The following is a 26,232-nucleotide window of genomic DNA, read 5'->3' as shown; positions in this document are numbered from 1 at the left end:
GGAATGATGTGCAACCCCATAGGAGTATATCTAGCTTGATAGATTCTGCTGAATGCATGTGCTGAGCATGTCGATGAAAATGTCTACAATGGTTCTGATGGACAGTACTCCACTCTTATCTAAAGACAGCTCCAGGATCTGCACCAATGCTCATTTTTATAACTTGAAGCTAAACTGAAATTAACCCCACCCCCGGACCGCCCCAATACTATACTACTATAAGAAGACCCTACAAGTTAAATAATCTAACTTGCTTCTTCATTCCACATCCTTCACAAACTGGAGAATACGAAAGCAGTACAAATTCAGCAGGGGTGGCTACTGCATCGAAGGCATAACATCATAAACAATCTACCAAAGGTGTTGCGTGCTGCAGTTAAATCTAGACAGTTAATATTCAGTATGTGTGGGAGGATTTAGCTCACTTGGAACATACGGTGGGATGCCGAGGAAGCAACCCCTGGGGTGTCCAGAACTTGGTCCATGGAACATGGCAGTAGCGAAGGATACATTCAACCTAATGTTTCACTCTCCGTTGCTTAGACACTGGTGTGTCCTTGCCACAGGAATTTCTAATTCGGACTGCCTAAATTGCTTCGTCTAAGAGACCTAAAAACTTAGCGCTTTGTGAGGATGTAGAAGTTGGAAAGAACATTCCAGTTCTGACTTGAAACTGGGCAGCAACCTTCCCTAAAACGCCAGGTCAGTTCTAAGAACTTACATCTGCAACTGAAACCAATACGAACAACTATGCAAGTTTCCGAGCCAGGGACATAAACTAACACCACCCACCATTCATCCAAATCGTGCAACACTTGTTTTGTTTTTTTTGGTTTGCCCTCAAGGTTGAAGATTATTTTCTTGAAGTTTATTAAGATCAACCCCAGCAGGTACTTCCTCTTCACTAACCTCCTCTTCCTCTGAGCAGCTCTCTTCATTGAAACGTTTACAGGTAGGTCTGCCATGGAAAATTCGGGTGCCATGTTGACTTTCCCAACGTTCTGCCAATGTTTGCTTCTGAAGAAGTAAATTCCCAATTAGCAACCAGTAAAGGCAATGGAATGGTGAACCAGATAAACTCCACCATTGCATATTGCCTTGAGCTTAATTCTCTTGCAGATGCCAGGAGTGCCCGACCCATGGCTTGAACCCTGGTAACCCACGCAACTGATTCCTAATTTTAAGGCTATTTCTCATTTGCTGGTTGGTCCTGTGAGAATTTTATGGAGCTGGTGGTTTTGAAAGTGCTATTCTTATCAGAGGGTTGTTTGGAAAGTCTCAGCTGTGGCTCAGTGGGTGGCACTCTCCTTTAGAATCAGAAGGTTGTGGGTTCAAGTTCCATTCCAGAGACTTGAACACAAAATCTAGGCTGACACTCCAGTGCAGTGCTGAGGGATTGCTGCACAGTTGGAGGTGCTATCTTTTGGATGAGAAGTTAAACTGAGGCCTCATCTGCCCCACCCTTGTATCTGAAAGAGCCCACGGCAGTATTCAAAGAAAATCATCATCATAGGTATCTTGCTATCTCTGGTGCTTATCCCCTGACTCCACATGTTCTGACCTTAGTCATGAGTCTACTATGCAGTCTCTCATCGAAGGCTTTTTGGAAATCCAAAATATATTACTTCAACGGCATTATCCTTCCCTACCCTTTTCTGTTAATGCTTCAATAATTCAATAAGGTTAGTCAGAGATGAGGAGAAATTTCTTCTCTGAGGGTTGTGAATCTGTGGAATTTGCTGCCTCAGAGAGCTGTGGAAGCTGGTACATTGAATAAATTTAAGTCAGAAATAGACAGTTTCTTAAACGATAAGGGGATAAGGGGTTATGGGGAGTGGGCAGGGAAGTGGAGCTGAGTCCATGACCAGATCAGCCATGATCTTATTGAATGGCGGAGCAGGTTCGAGGGGCCGTATGGCCTACTCCTGCTCCTATTTCTTATGTAGTCCCTCAGAATCGAGGAAGACTTGCTTCCACTCTAACTCTGCGCGTCTTTGAAATAGCGCCATGGGATCTTTTACGTCCACCTGAGGGCCGATGGAACCTCGGCTTAATGTCTCAACTGAAAGATGGCACCTAGACAGTGAAGCACTCCCTCAGCGCTGCAGTGGGAGTATCAGCCTAAATTTTTGTGCATTATTATATGAAATTGTACTCCACCTTCAAGAGAGGAGGGAAAGGAATAAGTGAACAGATACAAACACTATCAATTTTAAAATAGGATTTATTTCCCATATATGTTCAGCAATGACTCCACACGGTAACATATGATAATTACATCAAATCCTCTACCACATATAAAATAAATGACAGGACGCCCACAACATATAAATTAAATGCCATACTTATACAAAACTCAGATCGAGCAGTGCACAGATATTCATTTCTACCATGGCAATGCAGTGACTCTAAGGTAGAGTGCCAATGCAGGGTAGTGTTGTTTGGTGGATCTTAAAGGCTTCTGCCCGTGATTTATCCCAAACCACCTAAGCTTCTGATCCAAGGAAGTTCGGAGTTACAATCAAGAACTATCTGAAAAGGGAATAGAGCAAAAATCTGTGGGAGAGCTGACCCTGAGCCAGTGGCATTTTTGATAACTTTACATAGTTCGAACACTGCTTTAAATAATGAAGCACCAGTCAACAGTACTGGATGTTAAATTTCGTATAACTTAACCAGTATATACACTAATAGTTCCGCTAACATGTATCCTTCAAGTGTATTTGGGTGTAGGTTTCATTATACACCAACAGTTTTGCATTTTTCTAATAAGCCACCTCTAATAGCAGTACACAAGGTATTTTAAGTAGCGACGTGGTTGATTCTTAACTGCCCTGAAGCGGCCGAGCAAAGTCACTTAGGGCAACTAGGGATGAGCAATAAATGCCGGCATTGGCAGCGACGCCCACATCCCGAGAATTTTTTATTATAAAATATGCTGTAACGTGGAACAAAAAAAAATAGACGACTGAATTGAATTTAAAGCCCTTCGTGCCTTTGCTTCCTATCCTCAATCATCATAGGCAGTCCCTTGGAATCAAAGCTTCCACTCCTGAAATGAGTTCTTTGGTGGCTGAACAGTCCAATACGAGAGCCACAGACTCTGTCACAGGTGGGACAGATAGTTGTTGAGGGAAGGGGTGGGTGGGACTGGTTTGCTCTTTCCGCTGTCTGCGCTTGATTTCTGCATGCTCTTGGCATTAAGACTCGAGGTGCTCAGCGCCCTCTCGGATGCACTTCCTCCACTTAGGGCGGTCTTGGGCCAGGGACTCCCAGGTGTTAGTGGGGATGTTGCACTAATCAGAGGCGCTTTGAGGGTGTCCTTTTAGCGTTTCCACTGCCCACCTTTGGCTCGTTTGCCATGAAGGAGCTGAAAGTAGAGCACTTGCTTTGGGAGTCATGTCTGGCATGCGGACTGTGTGGCCTGCCCAGCGGAGCGGATAGAGTGTGGTCAGTGCTTCAATGCTGGGGATGTTAACCTGAATGAAGACGCTGATGTTGATGCGCCTGTCCTCCCAGGGGATTTGTAGGATCTTGGAGACATCGTTGGTGATATTTTTCCAGCAACTTGAGATGTCTACTGTACATGGTTCATGTCTCTGAGCCATACAGGAGGGCAGGTATTAATACAGCCTTGTAGACCATGAGCTTGGTGGCAGTTTTGAGGGTCTGGTCTTCAAATACTTTTCCTCAGGCGACTGAAGGCTGCACTTGCACACTGGAGGCGGTGTTGGATCTCATCGTCGATGCCTGCTCTTATTGATAGGAGGCTTCCGAGATATGGGAAGTGGTCGACAGTGTCCAGGGCCGCGCCGTAGCCACAATACAATGCTTACGCACACGCATTTTCAATTGGAATTCAGGACTGGAACATCGGGTCCTTCATTGAAACATGTGAACTCTTGTGGAAGCAAGTCATCCTCGTTTGAGGGACCGCCTATGATTATGACAGTTCTATATTGTTGGATCCCTAGCTCAGGATATGGTTGGGTCCTACAGCTGATTGTATGAGCAGAGTGGAGATCGAGCGTGATGGAACTGGTACAATAATGTGGATTTGCCCAAGTCCATAAAAGTCTCTGAGGGCGGTCTCATCTAAAAAGGCAGAGTGCATCAGTGCTCATCTTAGAACTTCAATACTTGGCGGAGGGATTGCCACTGCTGGGGAGAGCTTTCTGTGAGCTCACTGTATACCGCAGTGTTTGCTAAATCTCGGAGAATGCAGTCTCAATTGATTTTGAATCGCCACTCGCAGGAGTGAATTAGCGATATAATACAGGCGACAAAAATCACAATTACAAGAAACAGACTCCAGCTTTGAAACTCGAAGCCGCCCAACTGCTACAGGACTGCACAGTGCCTGGCTCAGCTTTTCTCCTCGATAGCTACGATGTTGGGGTTGCCATTTATTTCACTGGTGAGTTTACCCCTTGAAGTTCACTGTTATAACCCTGCAAGATCATGCTCATGACTCAAACTCCAGGGTGAAGTATGTAAAGAGGATTCGCCTCATACATCAAGAAGCCCTCGCTACTGCATTGTTTGGAGAGGGTGGAGTTTCTCACCTTAAAAATAAATGCCCTGAATCAAGAGATGCTGAGTTACTCTACTGGATAGCATGATGGCAGCTGTACAGCAGTTATACAAGAATTAGGAGCAGGAGTAGGCCATTCGGCCCCTCAAGCCTACTCTGGACTACTTTGCTCATCACTTACACAATGATTGAAACAGAACACAAATAAAACGATCGGAAAAACCCAAACCACAAACAAAATACACAACTATCTACATTTACTGTTCCTTTCTCCTCTATACTGATCAGGCTGGAGAACTCCCGAGTCACCAATATGCTGCATTTGATGGTCATCATGACTCCGCAGTATTCCAGCCCCATTTATTTCTAACAATTTTTACATTAAAATGTTAATGGAACCACTAATATTCTCATGATTGTCTGCACAGTTGTACATTCAACTTCCTCCAGGGATTTTTTGTTTTGTTTTCGTCCAGTTTAAGCTTATACAATAATTAGGGGTAAAGAGCCTTGTGCCTAGAGCGTGCAGCAGGAATTCAGCCACACACTTGATTTGCAACCCTTGGATTTTCCATCAAGCTCTGCACCGGGAGTACTACAGATGACAATTTAATCCATTAACAGTTTTAGACATGATCCCTTCGATTAGCATTAGGCATCAATTTTAAATCCTCTCCGCCTTTAATTTTTTTTTCCAATTGTATTTTCAGAACTGCATTTACACAGTGATTACATGATGCTTACAGAGAGAGTTCATTAATGCATTAGGATTTTTTGGCATGGCTAGGCTTGCATTAAGATACGGGTTTAAGGATTCAACTTGCTTGCTTGGTCCCGGAGCTTCAGTTGGTTCGGGGGTGGGGTTCAGGGTTCCTGCCCACACGTAGTCCTCTTCACTGTGTTGGGGAGGGGGGAAAATGGCCGTTGCACTGATTGTGCCTCCAGTTCCAAACCAAGGCTGAACATCAGTCCTTCAGTTCGGGAGATGTCTCACAGGTGCTACAGGCATGTGTTGCGCAGAAGGATGCAGACTGCCATAGTGGAGAGGGGTACCTTCATGCAGCTAGTAGTGGAAGTCATAAGAACATATGAAATAGGAGCAGTAGGAGGCCATTTGGCCCTTCGAGCCTGCTCCGCCGTTCAATAAGATCATGGCTGACCTGATATTGACCTCAACTCCACTTCCATGCTTTCTCCCCATAACCCTCGACTCCCTTATCCTTCAAAATGTCCTGCTAACCCATACATTTTGGAAGTCCCTCGCTGCAAGGCAGGTTAAGGTTTCCTGCATCAGAAAAGGCTTCAGACACGGCAACTTTATTTATTGGTTCTTAAAAATTTTGCTTTACACAAAGGCTCATAAAAAAGCAACTTTTGTTAGAAGGCTGGAGTGTACGACTTACACAGAATGTGGAAAATAAATACTTTTAGGCAACCTTATGATTAATAAACAAGCAAAATCTTCAGATCTTTTCCTTGTGCTTAGAGCCTGACATGCATCATCTCTCATCTTAGGTCGTTGCTACAGTCACTTTCAGATGGGCTATGGCTTATTTTACTCAAAGTCTGTACAACGGTCAAGTGAAAGCAGAGGTCACTGATAAACTGCAGGATGTTCAGGCCACAGGTCCTTCCATGAGCATCTTATGTCATCACCTGAGTCAAAATCTGGTTACAATACACTTGATCTTACTTACAATTACTCTTAAAAATAAATTCTTAATTTCCACTACAGGTTGAACTTCCCTTATCCGGAACCTTCGGGACCTGGCCTGTTCCGAATGAGGGAGTGTGCGTGTGCTGATTGGCTGGAACGACTGTCAGTCAGTCAGTCTCAGCCCACATTGGAGACCAAACTATTCTAGAATTCGGATATTCTCAAAATCTATGGAATGGTTAGCTGATCCAAAATATTAAAAAGGTACTTTGAAAATATTTTCTGAACAATTTTTATTGCAATTTCCATCAATGTGGTGTCGGCAGGCTGTCCGGATAAGGGAGGTTCAACCTGTATTGATTTCACTACTTCCCCACACTGACAATAATGGGAACAACACTGAACAGCCAGTAATGCAAGTATCTGCAAGTCACTTACATTCATTATCCAAATGGCTAACTTTAATCTCACACTATTTATATTCATTTTTTTTTTTACTCATTCCGAGATGCTACAAGATACCTCGATTGCACTTGGGTATGGCCAGAAACTTCAACAGGGGCCTAGTATCCGAACTAGGATGTGCTGCGCAAAGTCCTGTTATTATTATTTGAACTTTGGGTGGGAGAGGCCAATGCAGCGCTTTTTTGTATTTCAGCATTTTAGCATGTCTAAACAGATGTTGGTCCCGAGATGTTCAGATGCCTGCCTGGATACGATGTGCTTTAACCACACACCTCTTGCATGCCTCCAGCTCAAAAAACAACAACAAAACCCAGCTTCCCACGAGTGGAGTGATTTTCACACACTTACTCCAGTTTTCAGTGGGGTGGGGAGAAATATACTAACACTATCTCCCACTGCCACTGTTCAGGTTTGTTAATTTAATTTTTTTTTAAAAAAGGAGTGCATTAATTTTAAACAAAATTAAAACCTGCATCACAAAAACAATTATTGGAAACATATCCTGCAGCGTTTTGGGACCTTGGGCTCATGGTCAAATAATTTCTACATTATTTTGTGCTCAGAGTCTCAAAACATGTCCACCATCACTGCCTATTGCTGGTTCCAGCTTGGCGGGCATTTTATAAATTCTATTACATGTTTAGAGATTTTTAGCATTGCCCATGGAACCGTGCCGTGCACAATATAGCTGACGCACTTGCCTACATAACAGTGACTATACTTCCAAGATAAAGTAGGTTGGGATATTCTGAGGATATAATCATGACTATTATGAATCAGTTTTCACTTAATTTCATGTGCAATATAGCAATAGTCATCACTTTCACGTCGAATAGAACTTTTAAAGTTACTTTATAATTGCAAACATCTTACCGATTAAAAAAAGGTACTCGGGAGGTTCAGTGGTTACAAGGCATCAAATACAAATAAAAAAATAATGCTGTGCCCCTCGCTAGGTCATTGGAAGTAAAATGCACCATTTAAAAAAAAAGATAATTTCTGAAAACTTGTTCATTTGGATCGTCACAAAAAGGGAAGATTTATGATTCCCCTGTGTGCTTTTAAAAGGTGAAATATGGTCTAACTGGTTTTGAAAAATGATTTGATAATGACACAGACTGATGACTGGAATATCAAAACTACCAGTATGCCATACCTGACCCACTAATGACTGTCATTCACTTTTCCCGCATTACCAAGGTTCAGGCTAGTGCTTGGCGAGCGACGCTTCTACGAATTAAAATTAGGAATTTAAAAAAAATTAAAAAATTAAGGGCTTAAAAAAAAAATTAGACGCCTGCCAAAATTTCTGAATATTTAGTAAGATTACAAAATCTTTTTTTTTTATTCTCGAGAGGTTTAGTTAATGGCCCAAAGCTTTTAATATAGGACACCGACAAGGTTGAAGAAACCCTCTCTGACGACTGCAATGTAACAAGACAAGGAGGTGGACTGAAGGAGATCTGTTTCCACTTTGGAGCAATGTACTCGGAATACCTCGCGCTGTCATCTGTAAAATTTCTACTGCAATAAATCAGAATCTTACCATGTGACGAAGGTTCCAGTTTGAAGAACCACGAAAAAGGAGTTTGAAGCACAGCAAAAATTGTGTTACCGGTCGAATCTTTGGTTAGGCATTTAAAACGGGGCAGTATTGTTGCGATGGGAATTCACAATCCATAATAGAATAAGATAGTACAGAATGATCCAGCAGGAGTTCTGTGGGAATAGATTATGATGCTAATTAAAAGCAGAAGCGGAGGAACACAGCTTTGATTGGAACATGGTTCCCTAGTATGGCAGATAATTCCCATGGCAAGCAGTTTCAAATTCTGAAACGGCAGGAAAAAAGGAGCAGAGCACCATCTTACACGTAGTAATATTTTAAATGCTAAAAATTATTGACCACAAACTATTGTGGGTGTAGAGAGCAAACAAAAGCCATGGAGTGCGAGAAAATTAACAGTAGTGAGCTTTTCCCAGTGGGCCTGCTATGGACAATCTTGGGTGGCATTTGGAAATGATGAGTTTATAAACTAGATCCTATGAGCACGGATTGGACTTGAAGAATCATGGATTCCCTGAGAGGTTCGAAGATGTGTGTTCACTGTGGCCATTAGTGCAAGGTTTGGAATTAACTTTCTACTCCTGCTCCAAATAATCAGAATTTTAAAATCTTAGCAATTCAATTTTGAAATCTGAAGAAATTGGGATTTCTTCGCTGCTGGGCAGCCAATCTAAACTTCAAATTCTACTTATCTATGCACCAAAAACTTGCCCAAGTGTTCACACACCTATACAAGTATTACTCAAACAATTACAAAAGGAGTGAAATTGGCAGCAGTCAATGCTATAAATCATACTTTTTTTGTTTGTTTTAGCATAATTGCTTCCTCAGCCTACGCAAGGATATTGTCCAACACCCACCTGGAGTGACGTACAAAAAAATAATGTAAGTTTGTGTGAAAGGTAATTGTGATGGGCAGATTACAGGACAGTTATATTATGGACAATTTAAGAGTCGGTTTCTGTTGACGTTGAGTTGGATGGTTGACGGTCTTGGCCCGGTTGATTTTGTTGAGAGATTGTCTACAAGCCCTTGTTGAAGTACACAACATCGATATCAGGATTGCTGGCCTGAATCTGAGCCTGAAGTTCTGGCTCCAGGTGCGACACCTTCATGGAGCTGTGAAACAAAAAGACAAAATGATGATAGGGTTGGATAGAAAGGACCCATTTCCCTTAGCAGAGGGGTCAACAACCAGGGGGCATAGATTTCAAGTAGGAGGTTTGGAGGAGATTTGAAGGGAAATTTCTTCACCCAGAGGGTGGTGGGGGTCTGGAACTCACTGCCTGAAAGGGTGGTAGAGGCAGAAACCCTCACCACATTTAAAAAGTACTTGGATGTGCACTTGAAGTGTCGTAACCTACAGGGCTACGGACTGAGAGCTGGAAAGTGGGATTAGGCTGGATAGCGCTTTGTCAGCCGGTGCAGACACGATGGGCCGAAATGGCTTCCTTCCGTGCTGTAAATTTCTATGATTCTAAAACACACAACACAAATTGACTGCAACAAACTTTTCTTTCCCTCTTTTTGTCTTTCACCAAGTGGACGCTCAGGAAACTTGCTCTTGGGCTTCAGCCAATGCCACGCTTAACCAGCACGACAAAATGTAGAGATAATCAGATTGACTGACCCTCGTCTTCCTCCTCTTCTCCAATGGAAAGCCAGAAAAGACATCAGCTGGGAAAGGAAGGGGTGGGGGGGAAACAGAGATCGGATAAAGCTAGCGATAACCGAATATTTGAGGAAGGGGTAGAAAAGCTCTCAACGAGCAAGTTCCAGTTCAGCAAGGAATGTTTCTGAATGGATTGCGGGTGAGGGTGAGGGATAGAATGAACTTTTTTTGGAATCCGCCGCTGGGATCTCTTACTTCAGGGCCATGGGGGAAGCACGCTGTTCAGCTATCTAACACAGGCTGCAAGAAGGAACAGGCTGGTGCAGAGCCACTTGGTGGCCATGTTGTCCAGCTGCAGGAGGATTCACTGATTCATTTACAATAATCAAAATTCTCATTGTATACTGAACCGGTTTGGACAAAAGTTAACCCCTACCTTCCTCTCGCCACAAATGCTGCCTGGCTTGCACCATGCTTCCAGCATTTTCTCTTTTTATTTCAGATTTCCACCATCATGCTTTCTGATTTTCTACTTACTGTTACGGGTGACATTTAAAATGGAAATGGCCCATCACAGCACCCCCGACAGATGTAACTGGCACTGCAGGGCACTTAACATTTCTCTCTCAAGGAGTTTGACATCGGGGTCTCCACTGGAACGGAATGCTGCATTCTCGCTCGGCAATTTTAATCTACAATATTGAGGGGAGGGTCAGGATATTTTGCCCTCTAATGAAGGGAATGCACACTGGTGAATTTACCCATTAAGATTGCACAGGACCAGAGCCTCAATGTCCTCTTTTCGATAATCAGCAGGAGGCGAATGAAAGCAAACGGACAACATCCCCGTCGGATTTCTCTTCCAGGGAGGCACTGGACTGTCCAGCCGGCCTAGCCAACACTGGGAACAACAGGACTGAGGCCGTGTTGTGTCACAGCCCACTTGGTGTGCCAACGGGCAGTGACACTGGCACAGCTAGAGTTGGATGAAAACTGTCCAATGTAACGGGCCAATACCGACAAGCATCCACAAAAATCAACGGCGGGAACACCACTATAATTAGATTCTGTACTTCATTAACACAATTAGTCAGGAGATTGCTTATAAAAAGGATACTGTACAGCTATGAGGCACAGTGGAAGGTTACATACCTTTTTTGTGGGAAAAGTGCACAGCAGAGTGGAGTGGCAAACACCAAGCTGAAGGAAGGAAGGAAAGTTGGTTAACAATGTTGTTTTGAGCCTACACGTGTGAATTGATTGCTTCCATCTTAAGCCTCCACTGATGCAGCATTTGCGAGTGTTTGATAAGGGGCAGGCTAAAGTAACCTGGGTGAGAAAGCCAGCCAACTTCCTCCCTGTGGAGAAGTAAATTGCCTCGACAACAACCTGTATCTGTACAGCACCTTTAACACAGTAAAACGGCCGGAGGGGCTTCATAGGAGCGGTACCAAACAAAACCTGGCACTGAAGATATTTGGACACGTGACCAAAAGCTTAGTCAGAGGCAGGTTTTAAGGAGCATCTTAAAAGGAGAGGGGGGGGGGGGGGGGGGAAAAGAGGTTTAGGGAGGGAATTCCAGAGATTAGAAAGAAGACTTGCATTTATATAGCGCCTTTCATGACCACCGGGCGTCTCAAAGCTCTTTACAGCCGTACTTTAAGCGTAGTCACTGTTATAATGTGGGAAATGCGGCAGCCAATTTGTGCACTGCAAGCTCCCACAAACAGCAATGTGATAATGACCAGATAATCTGTTTTAGTGATGTTGATTGAGGGATAAATATTGGCCAGGATACTGGGGATTACTCTCCTGCTCTTTTTGGAAATAGTGCTATGGGATCTTTTACGTCCACCTGAGAACGCAGATGGGGCCTCTGTTTAACGTCTCACCCGAAAGACGGCACCTTCGACAGTGCGGCACTCCCTCAGCACCGCACTGGAATGTCAGCCTGGATTTTTGTGCTCAAGTCCCTGGAGTGGAACTTGAACCCACAACCTTCTGACTCAGAAGCGAGTGTGCTACCCACGGAGCCACAGCTGTACTCAACCTAGGCGGCTGAAGGTACGGCCATTAACGGTGGAGCGATGAAAATCGGGGATGTGCAAGAGGCCAGAATTAGAGAGAGCCCAACTAGATAAGGGGAGAGAATATTTTTGGATCGGCCACTTGTGCTTCACATCCTTCAAGGTCGTGTGACATCCGATGGGATGATTATACTGGTAGCATAGGCAGTGCTCAGAAATACTACTGCACATATTTCAGAATTTCAGACAAGGCGAGAATATGCAAGCAGCAACAAAGACGCTCAAATCATTGTCAGGATTATCCTAATAGCTCAGTAATAACAGAGGTCAATTTTTCTACGTATTAAATGTAGATCGCCTAGGGCAGAGATTATTAAGTGAACAGTTAATGCCACGACCACAGGACGCTGGATGGAGCTGAAAAAGGATTTATTTCTCTTACAATCGCCGATGGCCAGATGCAAGTTTGCTGATGATACAAAGCTAAGTGAGAATGTAAGTTGTGAAGAGAATGCAGAGAGGCTTCAAGTGGATATATACAGGCTAAGTGAATGGGCAAGAACATGGCAAATGGAATATAATGTGGAGAAATGTGAAGATATCCATTTTGGTAGGAAACAGAAAAGCAGGAGTATTTTTTTTAAAAAACGGTGAGAGATTGGGAAATGTTGATGTTCAGAGGTACCTGGGTGTCCTTGTACACGAATCACGGAAAGTTAACATGCAGGTACAGCAAGCAATTAAGAAAGCAAATGGTATATTACAAGAGGATTTGAATATAAGAGTAAAGAGGTCTTACTGCAATTATATCGAGCCCTGGTGAGACCGCACCTGGAGTATTGTGTACAATGTTGGTCTCCTTACATTCATTGGCTATAAAGTGCTTCGAGACATCCGGTGGTCGTGAAAGGCGCTATATAAATGCAAGTCATCCTTCTAATCTCTGGAATTCCCTCCCTCATCTCCTTTTAAGATGCTCCTTAAAACCTAGGTCTTTGACCAACATTGAGGGAGTGCAACATGGGTTCACCAGACTGATTCCTGGGATGGGGGGACTGTCCCATGAGGAGAGATTGAGTAAACTAGGTCAATATTCTCTAGAATTTAGAATAATAAAAGAGGTGATCTCATTGAAACATACAATATTCTTACAGGGCTTGACAGGGTAGATGCAGGGAAGATGTTTCCTGTGGCTGAGTCGTCGAGAACCAGGGGTCACAGTCTCATAATAAGGGGTCGTCCATTTCGGACTGAGAGGAGGAGAAACTTCTTCACTCAGAGGGTGGGGAATCTTTGGAATTCTCTAACCCAGAGGGTTGTGGAGGCTCAGTCTTCGAGTATATTGAAGACAGAGAGCAATAGATTTTTGGATAGTAAGGGAATGAAGGGATATGGAGATAGTGCATGAAAGTAGAGTTGAGTTAGATCAGCCATGATCTTATTGAATGACGGTGCAGGCTTGAGGGGCCGAATGGCCTACTCCTGCTCCTAGCTCTTATGCTCTTATGTAATCATCATTCATTCTTAGAGGAGCCACAAGCTAGAGACATCCTAGCTCTTTGTCTCTATGGATCTGCTGGATGCAGAACATCGGGCCTAGATGGCCATGCGCAAAATTTAAATCCATGCCGCGATAATTTGCACTCATCCCAAGTGGATAGTACCAACAGATCTTGGCGTTTTGATTTAGGATTTATCTTCCAATGAGACAACAGCACCGACAAAATGCCACAGAATCCATACAGGACAAGTCAGTGAGTCAGAAACAGAGCATCAAAAAGGTTGGCGTTGCCAGGGCCTCAGTCGAATTGCCAGGGCCCACAGACCACAGGCACAGTTTGGGCAATCTCATAGGTCTTCAGAACTTGCCGTATCTCACTCAATTGTTAAATGAACTCCAAAATATAGTTACAAAAATAAGTACATCTTTTGGCTACCTAGAGTAAGAATTTGGTGCAATAACCTCAGGCAAATCCATGAATTTCTACGCTCATCAATAATACACTATTTTCTGTCTAACTACTGGTATTTTATAGAAAAATCATGGAGACAATCAAAAAGCAGGTTACTATTAATAACAAATCACTTGCTATGTAACTATAATCTATCTTGATGGCCTTGGAAAGGGAAACAGTAAAGGAGAGAGGGTTGGTTAGGGCATGGAATGAATCACCATAAACAGTGATGGAAGCAGAATGTAAAACTTTTATAAAGGAAAACTACAAAAGGACAACAACTGGCATTTATATAGTGCCTTTAATGTAGTAAAACGTCCTAAGGTGTTTCACAGGAGTGTTATAAGACAAAACAAATAAATAGGACACCGAGCCACATAAAAAGAAATTACGGCAGATGCTTGGTCAAAAAGGGAGGTTTTAAGTAGCATCTTGAAGGAGGAAAGAGAGGTAGAGAGGCAGAGAGGTTTAGGGAGGGAGTTCCAGAGCTTAGGGCCCAGGCAGCTGAAGGCACGGCCGCCGATGGTTGAGCGATTATAATCAAGAATGCTCAAAAGGGCAGAATTAGAGGAGTGCAGATATCTTGGGGGGGGGGGGGGGGGAGGGCGGGGGGGGAGGAAAGAGGGGATTGTGGGGCTGGATGAGATTACAGAGATAGGGAGGGGCAAGGTCATGGAGGGATTTGTAAACAAGGGTGTGAGTTTTGAAATCGAGGCGTTGCTTAACCGGAAGCCAATGTAGGTCTGTGAGCACGGGGGTAATGGGTGAGTGGGACTTGGTGCGAGTTAGGACATGGGCAGCCGAGTTTTGGATGATCTCAAGTTTACGCAAGATAGATTGTGGGAGGCCAGACAGAGGGATGGAGCTAAGTGGATAGCTCTTTCAAAGAGCTAGCACAGGTGCAATGGGTCAAATGGCCTCTTTTATTGCTGTAAAAGTCTATAATTTGCTTTGCAATCCAACTGTGGCATTTTCCTTTTTACCTATGGTATAAATTTGGGGACTATTTTCACAACTACCTACATCATTTCCTTTTGGAGGGGAGTGACTGGCTTTATGCCACAATATTACTTTGCCTATAATTCATCATCTTTTGACATCATGCAGCTTCTCAAGTGTTTGGTGTGCTACTAATGCTGCTTCAAGTGTTAATGTGTTACTCATGCAGTTTCTTGAGTGCTTAATATGCTGCTAATGATGGCAGCATTACATAAATATATACAAATACTGACTGCAATTCTCTAGCAACTCTATTAAAATGGTTGAATGATTCGGCCTCAGCTGGCTTGAAGCTCACTACCAATCACTCCTATAATTCTGAAGGTATCATTTCAGATTACTGCCTTCTACTTACTAGTCAGAGGGCACGGCTTTGCTTGCTCAACACTGGTATATAATATTTTAAAAATTTCCATAATAAAATATAGTTTAACTATCCATGATCAATTGCATGGAAATCATTGTACAGTGAAAATGAAAATGACCCTCAGTAATGGATTTAATAAAATGCTAATACCCCGAGATTAGCATCCGGGTGGTAAATATGGTGATAATTCTGAATGAAAAGAATTTCCATCAGACCTCGCCTGCAGTGAGAGCATTAGCTAATAAATAGGTCTGTGCATTGTAAACAGTGGAGCTGTTAACAATTGCAAACAATATGTGCAATATTGATAACCAACATAATAGGAGTAGGAGTAGGCCATTTGGCCCCTTGAGCCTGCTCTGCCATTCATCAAGATCATGGCTGATCTGATCTTGGCCTCAACTCCACTTTCCTGCCCGCTCCCCATAACCCTCGACTCACCTGTCTCATGCAGTTTCTTGTGTGTTCATACAAACGGTCTCTGTCCAATATTTTAAACAAATGTCTTAGCATCTCCCCTCACCCCCCCTCCTCCCCCACCGCACCCAAGAGATATCTGTGCTCCTCTAATTCTGGCTTCCCTGATTATAATCACTCAACCATTGGTGGCCGTGCCTTCTATTGCCTATTGCCTAGGCCCCAAGCTCTGGGATTCCCTCCCTAAACCTCTCCTCCTATAAGATGCTCCTTAAAACCTACCTCTGAACTTTTGGTCATCAGCCCTAATTTCTCATTATGTGACTATCAAATTTTGTTTGATAACGCTCCTGTGAATCGCCTTGGGATGTTGTACGATGTTAAAGGCGCTATATAAACACAAGTTGTTTTTGTTGTTGATGCATTCATTAAAATAGCAGACGGAGGGATTTCACACATGCTCTCTATACCAATATCACACTGAGATTTCAGTCCCCATGTATTTTTTACAGTAGATTTTCTGTAGAGTTCAGCATGATTTTGTTTTAAAGCTGGAAATTGATTTTGTCATATCTTAACTCAATTTCCCTTTTTTGTAAATGAGGTGGTGTAACAGGGTGCAACCACAAATGACTGGACAAAGGGCAGATATCTCACAAATTTGATCCTCATTGTAGGTGGGGGAACAAAAAACTCTTAGCAGAAATTTTACTACGGTACTGTAATGTATTTGCTTCATGGGTTCTTTGCTTAAGAATTCATAGCAACACATTGCTATTAAGAACTAGTTGGTTTATTAACAAAAGATTTAACAATCACACTACACATTACCAGTTCATCCACCAGGCTCACAACCACCTGCCTCATCGTGGATCCCCCAAACCCAACTGGCTGGGGTTTTGAGTCTTGTGAACATCACGTGGCTAAGCCACTCCCAACTCAACAGCTCTACAAACCTGTGAGCATACTCGCATCCACAGGTACATATGGATAAGTTAAAGAACTCCTTTATGCAAGCTCCAGCAACCATTTATTATTAGAAGCAGAGATTTACAGAGGGAGGCCATTTGGCCCATTGCATCTGTGCTGGTTTTCTGCTAGAGCCATCCAAAGCTAGTCCCACTGCCCTGCTCACTCCCCATCTAACCTGTACTGTCTCTGCTGCTTATAACAAACAGTTTACCACATGAAATATAAAAATTGAAGTATTAAACTCAGTGGGAATGCGACTCACCAGAGGCCCACCAGTCCAACCTGAACAGGAGCATTGAACAATGGGAAGCGCTGAAACAAAAAAAAGGAAGGAAGGGAAAAATATCACATTTGGCAATTAGAATTAAATTGAACCTTCTCTAATGTAGGAATTACAATACAAATAAAACTGGAGTAAATCAAACCTCCAGCAATGCGAGGTAAGACTAGTGTGTGTACCATAAGCCCAAGAGAGTTGCAACAGACATTCATAAGGTGAAACATTAACTGGCGAAGGGAAGATCACCTTTGCTCACTAGTTGTTCTTTGCACATCCAGTTAGGATTTTTGCAACAGATAGCGAAGAGAGGTCTGATAGCATAGGAGTTATGTTACTGGCCTAGTAATCCAGAGGCCTGGTCTGGAGACACGAGTTCAAATCCCATCATGACAACTGCTGAATTTAAATTCAGATAATTAAATTAGAAAAAGCTAGCATCAGTAATGGTGACCATGAAACTACCGGATTGTCATAAAAACCCATCAGGTTCACTGATGTTCTTTATGGAAGGAAATCTGCCGTACTTACCTGGTCTGTGACTCCAGACCCACAGCAATGTGGTTGACTCTTAACTGCCCCTCTGAAATGGTTGTTATAGGGCAATAAATGATGTGCAATAAATACTGACCTTGTCAGTGTTGTCCACATCCCGCCAATGAATTAAAAAAAGGAAATCTTCCTCCCCTCCATTCCCAAAACACATCACCTCACTGAGCCCAATTTAGTTCAATATTATGCTAGGATTACACAGCATTTGACAGTTCTGCAAAACCCAAAATCAATCAAAATTCCATGTCTAAAACAGATAAGATTTGACTGATATTTGTTGGACTTTGAAATGCATCAAGACCCACCTCAGTGGTTCCAAGTTAGTACCAATTCCAACACATCACAGTATAGCGGTAGACTCAAGACCACCAAGACTAAAGTCAAACATTTTTTGTCTTTGCTAGATTTATTGGATTCTCGATTGCTAACCACAGTTAATATTTGCACCTCAGGACATGGCAGAGCAACGCATAGTCCAGAATGTCTTTGGTAGACATGGTTTGATTGCTCGCATTATACCTGGCTGGGTATCGAATGGTAGGTCAGTCAAAGGATTTGAATGGCATGATTCATTGCTCTTTCAAAAATCCGTAACATCCTAGGTGATTAATATGCAAGGGCAGTGGTTCTGCTTAGTAACCGTGCCTGGGGTGAAGATGTGTGTTGGGTCTGTGAGGGGGGGCAGGGATATTAATTCCAGTGATGGACAGCTGTGGCCAGAAGCTTACAAGTGCAAGGCTTATATCTGGCTGAGCAGTCAGTCTGACGTCAACAAAGCAACTAAGCTAAATCAGTAGCTCGGTGGTAGTGATTCACCATGCAAGGTCTGTGCTTTAAGGATCAATTTTTAAATCAAGAGGTAGCGCAGAGATGTGCATTTGTAGTTTTCGCATTTCAAGGAGAATAATGAACGTGGTAATTATTGTAAATCTATTGTAAATGAGCAGTATTCTGTTCAAACATCTTTAATGTTAAATGAATTTGTCCGCTGGTTTCCAACCTGAACCTCAGTCTGAGAGTGTACATTCATGCACCCGTCTAAAAGGACGACATGTGATATATTTCAGTATAGTGAAAAGGGCTCTTTATTGATTCCTGAGTCTCGCTATAATTACCTAGATATTAGGCAGGAAAAGGCACATTCTGGTTTGTAGGGGGCACTGAATATCTAGTGTAAAAACATAACTGTACCCCCTCCATTAAACTCCCAAGCTGTGTGAATTCATGGAGTACTACTTCTCAAACAAAGCACGGGTTGATTTCTAGCAGAATAGAATTGAGAAGCAGAGAGGCTATGTTAAACTTGTATCAAACCTTGGTTAGACAGAGTACTGTGCACCGTTCTGTCCTCCATATTGCAAGAAGAATATAGAGGCACTGGAGAAGGTGCAAAAAAGATTCATAAGGATGGTACCAAAACTGAGAGGCTATAACCAGCAAGAAAGACTGAAGAGGCTGGGCTCTTTTCTCTCGAAAAGAGAAGGCTGAGAGGTGACCTAATAGAGGTCTTTAAAATTAAGAAGGGGTTTGCAATGGTAGACACAGATCTAGCTTGATGAAACTGAAAGGGAAGCTTTGCAGGGGGATGTGCCTGCTGCAGGATGAAGGTATTCCGTCCAGCAGCCAACATTCTAGGAGTCGGAAGTTCCAGACATGCCCTGATCAAACCTCTCAGCACGGTGACCCCTGAAAAGACAGAGGCGAGATGTTTTCTCGCTAAGCTCACGTCTCACAATCGTACAGGGGATAATATCTACCATAGTGTGAAGTGAAGCAGTATTTGTATTGCTATTGGCAATTCTTGGAGTGCTAGAACTTTAATCATGTTTTCACAGCTGAATTTTAATAACAAAAAAGAAATGAACTGTAGTGTCCAACAATAACCTGCATCACAGTCTGGGTCAGGAGCCCACTCGACTGGCTTGGTCGCTCGGGAAGATTTATTTTTGTTCTGCTGCTGTCATGGTGCATTTCACAAATTCAGTCCTTCGCTTGACATTTACACACATTCGAAAATCTTACCTTTAAAAACGCTCTCTTTTCCAAAGCATTCATGATAATTGGAGGTATTGCTGCAGATCAAAACAAAATAATTATTTACAGACAACACATGGTGGTGAAACCATTGCATGTTCATCTTAACTAAAGATTTATTCAGTTATTGAAACCACGGTAAGCCAGTTTACAGACAATCTACTTGTCAGTTCAGATTTTAATTTTATTCATGTTCAAAACCATTAAACTTGCCACATGCAGGCTGGTCTGAGAATTCTGCTTTAAAGAAACATTTCTTTCAATGTGATTTAAAAAAAAAAGGAATATTGACAGAAACCCAAGAAAGGAGGCAATAAGGTCGCTCCTATGGAGCAAGAGACCTGTAGACACACTTGAACGTTTTTGGTTTCAGTAGGAAACAATAATACAAAGCAGTAGAGCGAAGGGGGAGGAATGGCTCGCATCAGATGGTGTGGGAGTTCAGGTGTAGTGAGGAATGCTATATGATCGAGATATTCAGAATGTGTTGCCAAGTGAAGTGCTGTACTCGTATACAGAATACATGCATCAGGTGCTAGAATCATAGAATAAAATCACAGAATGGTTGCACAGCACGAAAGCTGGCCATTTGGCCAGTCAAGCCCGTGCCAACTCTCAGCTAGTCCCACTCCTCTACCCTCACCCATAGCCCTGCACATTTTTTTTTCCAACAGTCTATCGACTCTGGATCAGTTTCTATGGACTGGAAGTTAGCTAATGTAACACCACTTTTTAAAAAAGGAGGGAGAGAAAATGGGTAATTATAGACTGGTTAGCCTGACATCAGTAGTGGGGAAAATGTTGGAATCAGTTATTAAAGATGAAATAGCAGCACATATGGAAAGCAGTGATGGGATCGGTCCAAGTCAGCATGGATTTATGAAAGGGAAATCATGCTTGACTAATCTTCTGGAATTTTTTGAGGATGTAACTAGTGGAGTAGACAAGGGAGAACCAGTTGATGTTGTGTATTTGGACTTTCAAAAGGCTTTTGACAAGGTCCCACACAAGAGATTGGTGTGCAAAATCAAAGCACATGGTATTGGGGGTAATGTACTGACGTGGATAGAGAACTGTTAGCAGACAGGAAGCAGAGAGCTGGGATAAACGGGTCCTTTTCAGAATGACAGGCAGTGACTAGTGGGGTGCCGCAGGACTCAGTGCTGGGACCCCAGCTATTTACAATATACATCAATGATTTGGATGAGGGAATTGAGTGTAATATCTCCAAGTTTGCAGATGACACTAAGCTGGGTGGCGGTGTGAGCTGTGAGGAGGACGCTAAGAGGTTGCAGGGTGACTTGGACAGATTAGGTGAGTGGGCAAACAAATGGCAGATGCAGTATAATGTGGATAAATGTGAGGTTATCCACTTTGGGGGCAAAAACACAAAGGCAGAATATTATCTGAATGGCGGCAGATTAGGAAAAGGGGAGGTGCAACGAGACCTGGGTGTCATGGTACATCAGTCATTGAAAGTTGGCATGCAGGTACAGCAGGCGGTGAAGGCAGCAAATGGTATGTTGACCTTCATAGCTAGGGGATTTGAGTATAGGAGCAGGGAGGTCTTACTGCAGTTGTACAGGGCCTTGGTGAGGCCTCACCTGGAATAGTGTGTTCAGTTTTGGTCTCCTAATCTGAGGAAGGACGTTCTTGCTATTGAGGGAGTGCAGCAAAGGTTCACCAGACTGATTCCCGGGATGGAAGGACTGACATATGAGGAGAGACTGGATCGACTGGGCCTGTATTCACTGGAGTTTAGAAGGATGAGAGGGGATCTCATAGAAACATAGAAGATTCTGACGGGACTGGACAGGTTAGATGCGGGAAGAATGTTCCTGATGTTGGGGAAGTCCAGAACCAGGGGACATAGTCTAAGGATAAGGGGTAGGCCATTTAGGGCTGAGATGAGGAGAAATTTCTTCACTCAGAGAATTGTTAACCTGTGGAATTCCCCACCGCAGAGAGTTGTTGATGCCAGTTCATTGGATATATTCAAGAGGGAGTTAGATATGGCCCTTATGGCTAAATGGATCAAGGAGTATGGAGAGAAAGCAGGAAAGAGGTACTGAAGTGAATGATCAGCCATGATCTTATTGAATGGTGGTGCAAGCTCGAAGGGCCGAATGGCCTACTCCTGCACCTATTTTCTATGTTTCTATGTTTCAGATACTTATCTAACTCCATTTCTGAAAGATAAAACTAAGTCTACCTCCATCATCATTTCAGGCACTGCAGTTCAGATCCTAACCACTCGCTGCATAAAAAAGTTTTTTCTCACTTCGCCTTTGGTTCTTTTGCCAATCACCTTAAATCTGTGTCCTCTGGTTCTCGACCCTTCTGCCAATGGGAACAGTTTCTCTCTACCTACTCTGTCCAGACTCATCATTTTACACCTCTATCAAATCTCCTCTCCAATCTTCCCTGTTCCAAGGAGAACAACCTCAGCTTCTTCAGTCTATCAACGTAACTGAAATCCCTCATTCCTGGAATCATTCTCTTAAATCTTTTCTGCACCTTCTCAAAGGCCTTCGCATCCTTCCTAAAGTGCGGTGCCCAGAATTGGACACAGGTGCTTGTACTGACACTTTGAAAATCAGCCAGTGTACTGTGTATGCAGTGGGGTAATAATGAAAGATTATTCCATGGATCCAGAGACAGAGAACACTGGTACACTAACTCAATACTACTTTAAGTGGCAAGGTAAGGTTTTTCTTGGCACAATTCCCCATACCAAATTTGTCAGTGATACAGGTATAGCACAAAATTCCACTTTCAAATCCAAGTAGAATACAAGCTGTTGCTTTCGAAACACAGGGGGAAACACAAGACCATCCTTCCAGCAACTCAGATCAGAGTATCACTGTTTGTAATTGTGAAGGATATAGTCTGCCTTTCACTTTGAAACACCACTTAGACCATTTTGTATCCACTTATCAAGAAAAAAAACCTATGAGTAATCCCAAAAAGAGTATTAAGCAGAATTTGCATTAAAAGACAGATGGAAATATTCTAATTGTAGCTATATAATGCTTTTCAATTTTGAGATCATTTTACGAATATTAATTGTCTGCACTGAACACTTTAAACTGCCACCAAAAATTGTATAAGAATACAGGTTGAACCTCCCTTATCCAGAACCCTCGGGACCTGGCCTGTTCTGGATAAGGGATTTTTCCAGATGAGGGGTGGTCACGTTAAATTGGATGGTACAGGTACTGAGCAAGGGGATATCGGGTCTGGCTGGCTTGGGGCAGGGAGATCATGGGGGGGCAGTGGGTCGCGGGGTCAGGCCAGCGATTGTGGGAGTTAGCAGCGAGGAAGGACTTCAATTTGTTCATTTCGGAGTTCTACACATGTACCACCCAGTGGCCGGGATTGGTTCTGGACGAGGGGTGGTTCCGGATAAGAGGGGTTCAACCTGTATCAATATCCTTGTTAAAAAAAAAAATCATATCTCGGGAGTTCGAGGGAAATATTGCAGGTGCTGGAACTCCGTGTTTCAAGAGAGGTGGGGGAATAAAATCTGGCGCTAAGCAATACGGCTCGAGTGAGTTGGAACCGCATCCCCATGCCTTTCAATCTCAACCAACTAACTTTCTCACCTTCCCCGTGACAGTTCTGTGCAACCACCTCTCTGTTTTTTTTAATTATAAAGTGGCCGTTGGAAATTGTGATGAATGACACGGCTGATTCTGTGACCAGTTGCTCCCAGCGAGGAGCGCCACTGGTAGTGAGCGCCAATGTTCCCGCTAAGCCGCGCGGCCATCTGCAGGTCCCACACAGGCCGCTCATCGGCTTTTCAAGGGGAATAACCGCGCATGCGTGAAAATTAGAATGGGCCACGCAGCCAGTTAATGGGACCGCGCACGAAAAATAAATCACAGGGATCATTGGTGAGCACGGGTCGGCGTTTGGCAGGACTGCAGCCGAGAGTTTCTACCCATTAATGCTGTGTTAACGGGACTGGCATCAGTCTCAGAATCATAGAAATTTACAGCACGGAAGGAGGCCATTTCGGCTCATCGTGTCCGCGCTGGCTAGCAAAAAGCTATCCAGCCTAATCCCACTTTCCAGCTTTGGTCCGTCGCCAAGTAGGTTACGGCACTTCAAGTGCACATCCAAGTACTTTTTAAAATGTGGTGAGGGTTTCTGCCTCTACCGCCCGTTCAGTGAGTTCCAGACCCCCACCACCCTCTGGGTGAAGAAATTTCCCCTCAAATCCTCTCTAAACTTCCTACCAATTACTTTAAATCTATGCTCCCAGGTTGTTGATCCCTCTAAGGGAAATAGATCCTTCCTCTATCACTCTATCCAGGCCCCTCAATTTTATACACCTAAATAAGGTCTCCCCCTCAGCTCTAAAGAAAACAAACCCAACCTACCCAGCCCTACAGGAGGAGCGTTTTGGAACTCATCCAATCTGCAAACGCCTTCCATAATCCCAGGAGAGTTTTCTCATGGCTCCAGTGGTGGACTTATGAAGCTCACAAGAAACCGAAACCACAGCAGAGCCTCTTTGGAAGAAGTGGTGGGATTTGCAGAGGATTTCTGCGGAGTGGGTTAGCTAATGTCACGCCGTCTCCACGGGTGCTACTTGCAAAGCCGCAAAAGGATTTCTAGCTTTGGGAAAGCTGGAGCTGGAACGGACCTGTGGGTTCAATCAGGACTGAATTGGAGACCTTTACAAAAAGGTTTGTGGGCTTACTGCTCGAGTGTAAAAACACTGCAAGTTTCGTGACCTATTCAGCGACTAATAAAAAAACCTAGTGACATTTTCAAGAAAGACTGCAGGCTTTGTTTTCCATGTGAAAGGTAATTACTTACAAAGCAGTGAGTCAGCCAACCTACCCTGCCCTTATAAAAATGATTGCTGCATAAAGTGCACCAAGGATATATCACAGCTGCACTCAGTGCTGGCACTAATTCTACCTCGACTGCATTGTGTGTGTCAGAATGGGAAGATGATGCATTATATCACACACTTACAATATCTTCAATTAGGCGAGCACTGACAAATAGTCATTAGAATCCCATTGGGCCTCAAAGTTTCGATGATTTAATAGAGGTAGCATAAATATTGCTCCACCCTGGACAAGAAGTCATTTTTTTGGTGACTCTGATATTGAACCTATGGAGGTACGGTAGGATAGGGTGCAAGGGGCTCAACTAAAATAATTTTAAATTACAAATGCAGCATTCCTTTAACTTTGCATACTGAATGAAGTTCTTTTGATAAAACATAAGTTTTCCAAGTTGAATAGACATTACAATATTTAAAGACTTGCATTTATATAGCACCTTTCCCGACCACCAGACATCCCAAAGTGCTTTTTTTTCTCTTTCCCATGGCAGCTGGTGATTATTCTGCCACTCACACACATCTAGGGCCCAAGTTTCCACATGATTTGCGCCTGATTTTTAGGAGCAACTGGTGGAGAACGGACTAATTTAGAAATAGCAATTCTCCACATTGTTTTTTTTGCAGTTCTAGTCAGGTAGAACAGTTCTAGTTTAGAACAGAATTTTTTCTTCAAAAGGGGGCGTTGTCCGGCCACTGACACCTGATTTGAAAGTTTCCAGTGAAAATGTACTCCAAACTAAAGTAGAATGGAGCCAGAAGATTTTTGTAGAACTGAAAAAACCTGTTCTACACATTAAAAAAATAGGCGCAGGTTACAAATTAGGCGTCCAGAACGAGGTGGGGGGGGGGGGGGAAGGGAACTCATTAAAATTCGACAATAAATCCTTATTTATACTTCTACAAATAAATCCAACCTGAATAAACATTTATAAGCCAAGAAAAGATTAAATAAACCATCTTCCTACCTGTGTGAAAATGCTTCAGACAGGAGAATTCTGCAGCCGTTCATGCCGCTAAGCGGGGGAGGGAAGAGAGAGAGAGAGAGAGAGAGAGAGAGCGGGGGAGGGAGGAGAGAGAGAGCGGGGGAGGGAGGAGAGAGAGAGCGGGAGAGAGAGAGAGAGAGAGAGAGAGAGAGAGAGAGGAGAGAGAGAGAGAGAAGAGAGAAGAAAAGAGAGAGAGAGAGAGAGAGAGAAGAGAGAGAGAGAGAGAGAGAGAGAGAGAGAGAGAGAGAGAGAGCGGGGGAGGGAAGAGAGAGAGGAGAGAGAGAGAGCGGGGGAGGGAAGAGAGAGAGAGAGAGAGAGAGAGAGAGAGAGGGAGAGAGAGAGTGAGAGAGAGAGAGAGAGAGAGAGCGCGGGGGAGGGAGGAGGGGGAGAGAGAGAGAGAGAGAGAGAGAGAGAGAGAGAGAGAGAGAGAGAGAGAGAGAGAGAGAGAGAGAGAGAGCGCGGTGGGGGGAGGGAGGAGGAGAGAGAGAGAGCGCGGGGGAGGGAGGGAGGGAGAGAGAGAGAGAGAGAGAGAGAGAGAGAGAGAGAGAGAGAGAGAGAGAAGAGAGAGAGAGAGAGAGAGAGAGAGAGAGAGAGAGAGAGAGAGAGAGAGAGAGAGAGAGAGAGAGAGAGAGAGAGAGAGCGCGGGGAGGGAGGGAGGGAGAGAGAGAGAGAGAGAGAGAGAGAGAGAGAGAGAGAGAGAGAGAGAGAGAGAGAGAGAGAGAAGAGAGAGAGAGAGAGAGAGAGAGCGCGCGGGGGAGGAAGAGAGAGAGAGAGAGAGAGAGAGAGAGAGAGGAAGGTAGAGAGAGAGAGAGAGAGAGAGGAGAGAGGAGAGAGAGAGAGAGCGCGCGGCGAGCGGGGGAGGGAGGAGAGCATAGAGATCGAGAGAGAGGAGAGAGAGAGAGAGAGAGAGAGAGAGAGAGAGAGAGCGAGAGAGAGAGAGAGAGAGAGAG

General features: G+C 43.6%; 1 protein-coding gene across 2 annotated transcripts in view; it reads right to left on the bottom strand.

Annotated features, from left to right (window-relative positions):
• Positions 1 to 3,137: 3,137 nt before the first annotated feature.
• Positions 3,138 to 26,232, bottom strand: part of sfxn3 (sideroflexin 3) — a 70,154-nt gene continuing 47,059 nt past the window's right edge. For both annotated transcript variants that reach the window (XM_070876503.1, XM_070876506.1), the window contains exons 8-11: positions 19,424 to 19,473; positions 16,835 to 16,884; positions 10,988 to 11,035; positions 3,138 to 9,342 (exon numbers count right to left, since the gene is read on the bottom strand). In XM_070876503.1, the coding sequence (XP_070732604.1) occupies positions 9,246 to 9,342; positions 10,988 to 11,035; positions 16,835 to 16,884; positions 19,424 to 19,473 (245 nt within the window). In that variant the 3' untranslated portion in view covers positions 3,138 to 9,245. The remainder of the gene's footprint in view (positions 9,343 to 10,987; positions 11,036 to 16,834; positions 16,885 to 19,423; positions 19,474 to 26,232) is intronic.

This window comes from Pristiophorus japonicus, chromosome 3 (genome assembly GCF_044704955.1).
Source record: "Pristiophorus japonicus isolate sPriJap1 chromosome 3, sPriJap1.hap1, whole genome shotgun sequence".
NCBI classification, from domain to species: domain Eukaryota; kingdom Metazoa; phylum Chordata; class Chondrichthyes; family Pristiophoridae; genus Pristiophorus; species Pristiophorus japonicus.
This window is presented reverse-complemented; position numbering and strand designations above follow the sequence as displayed.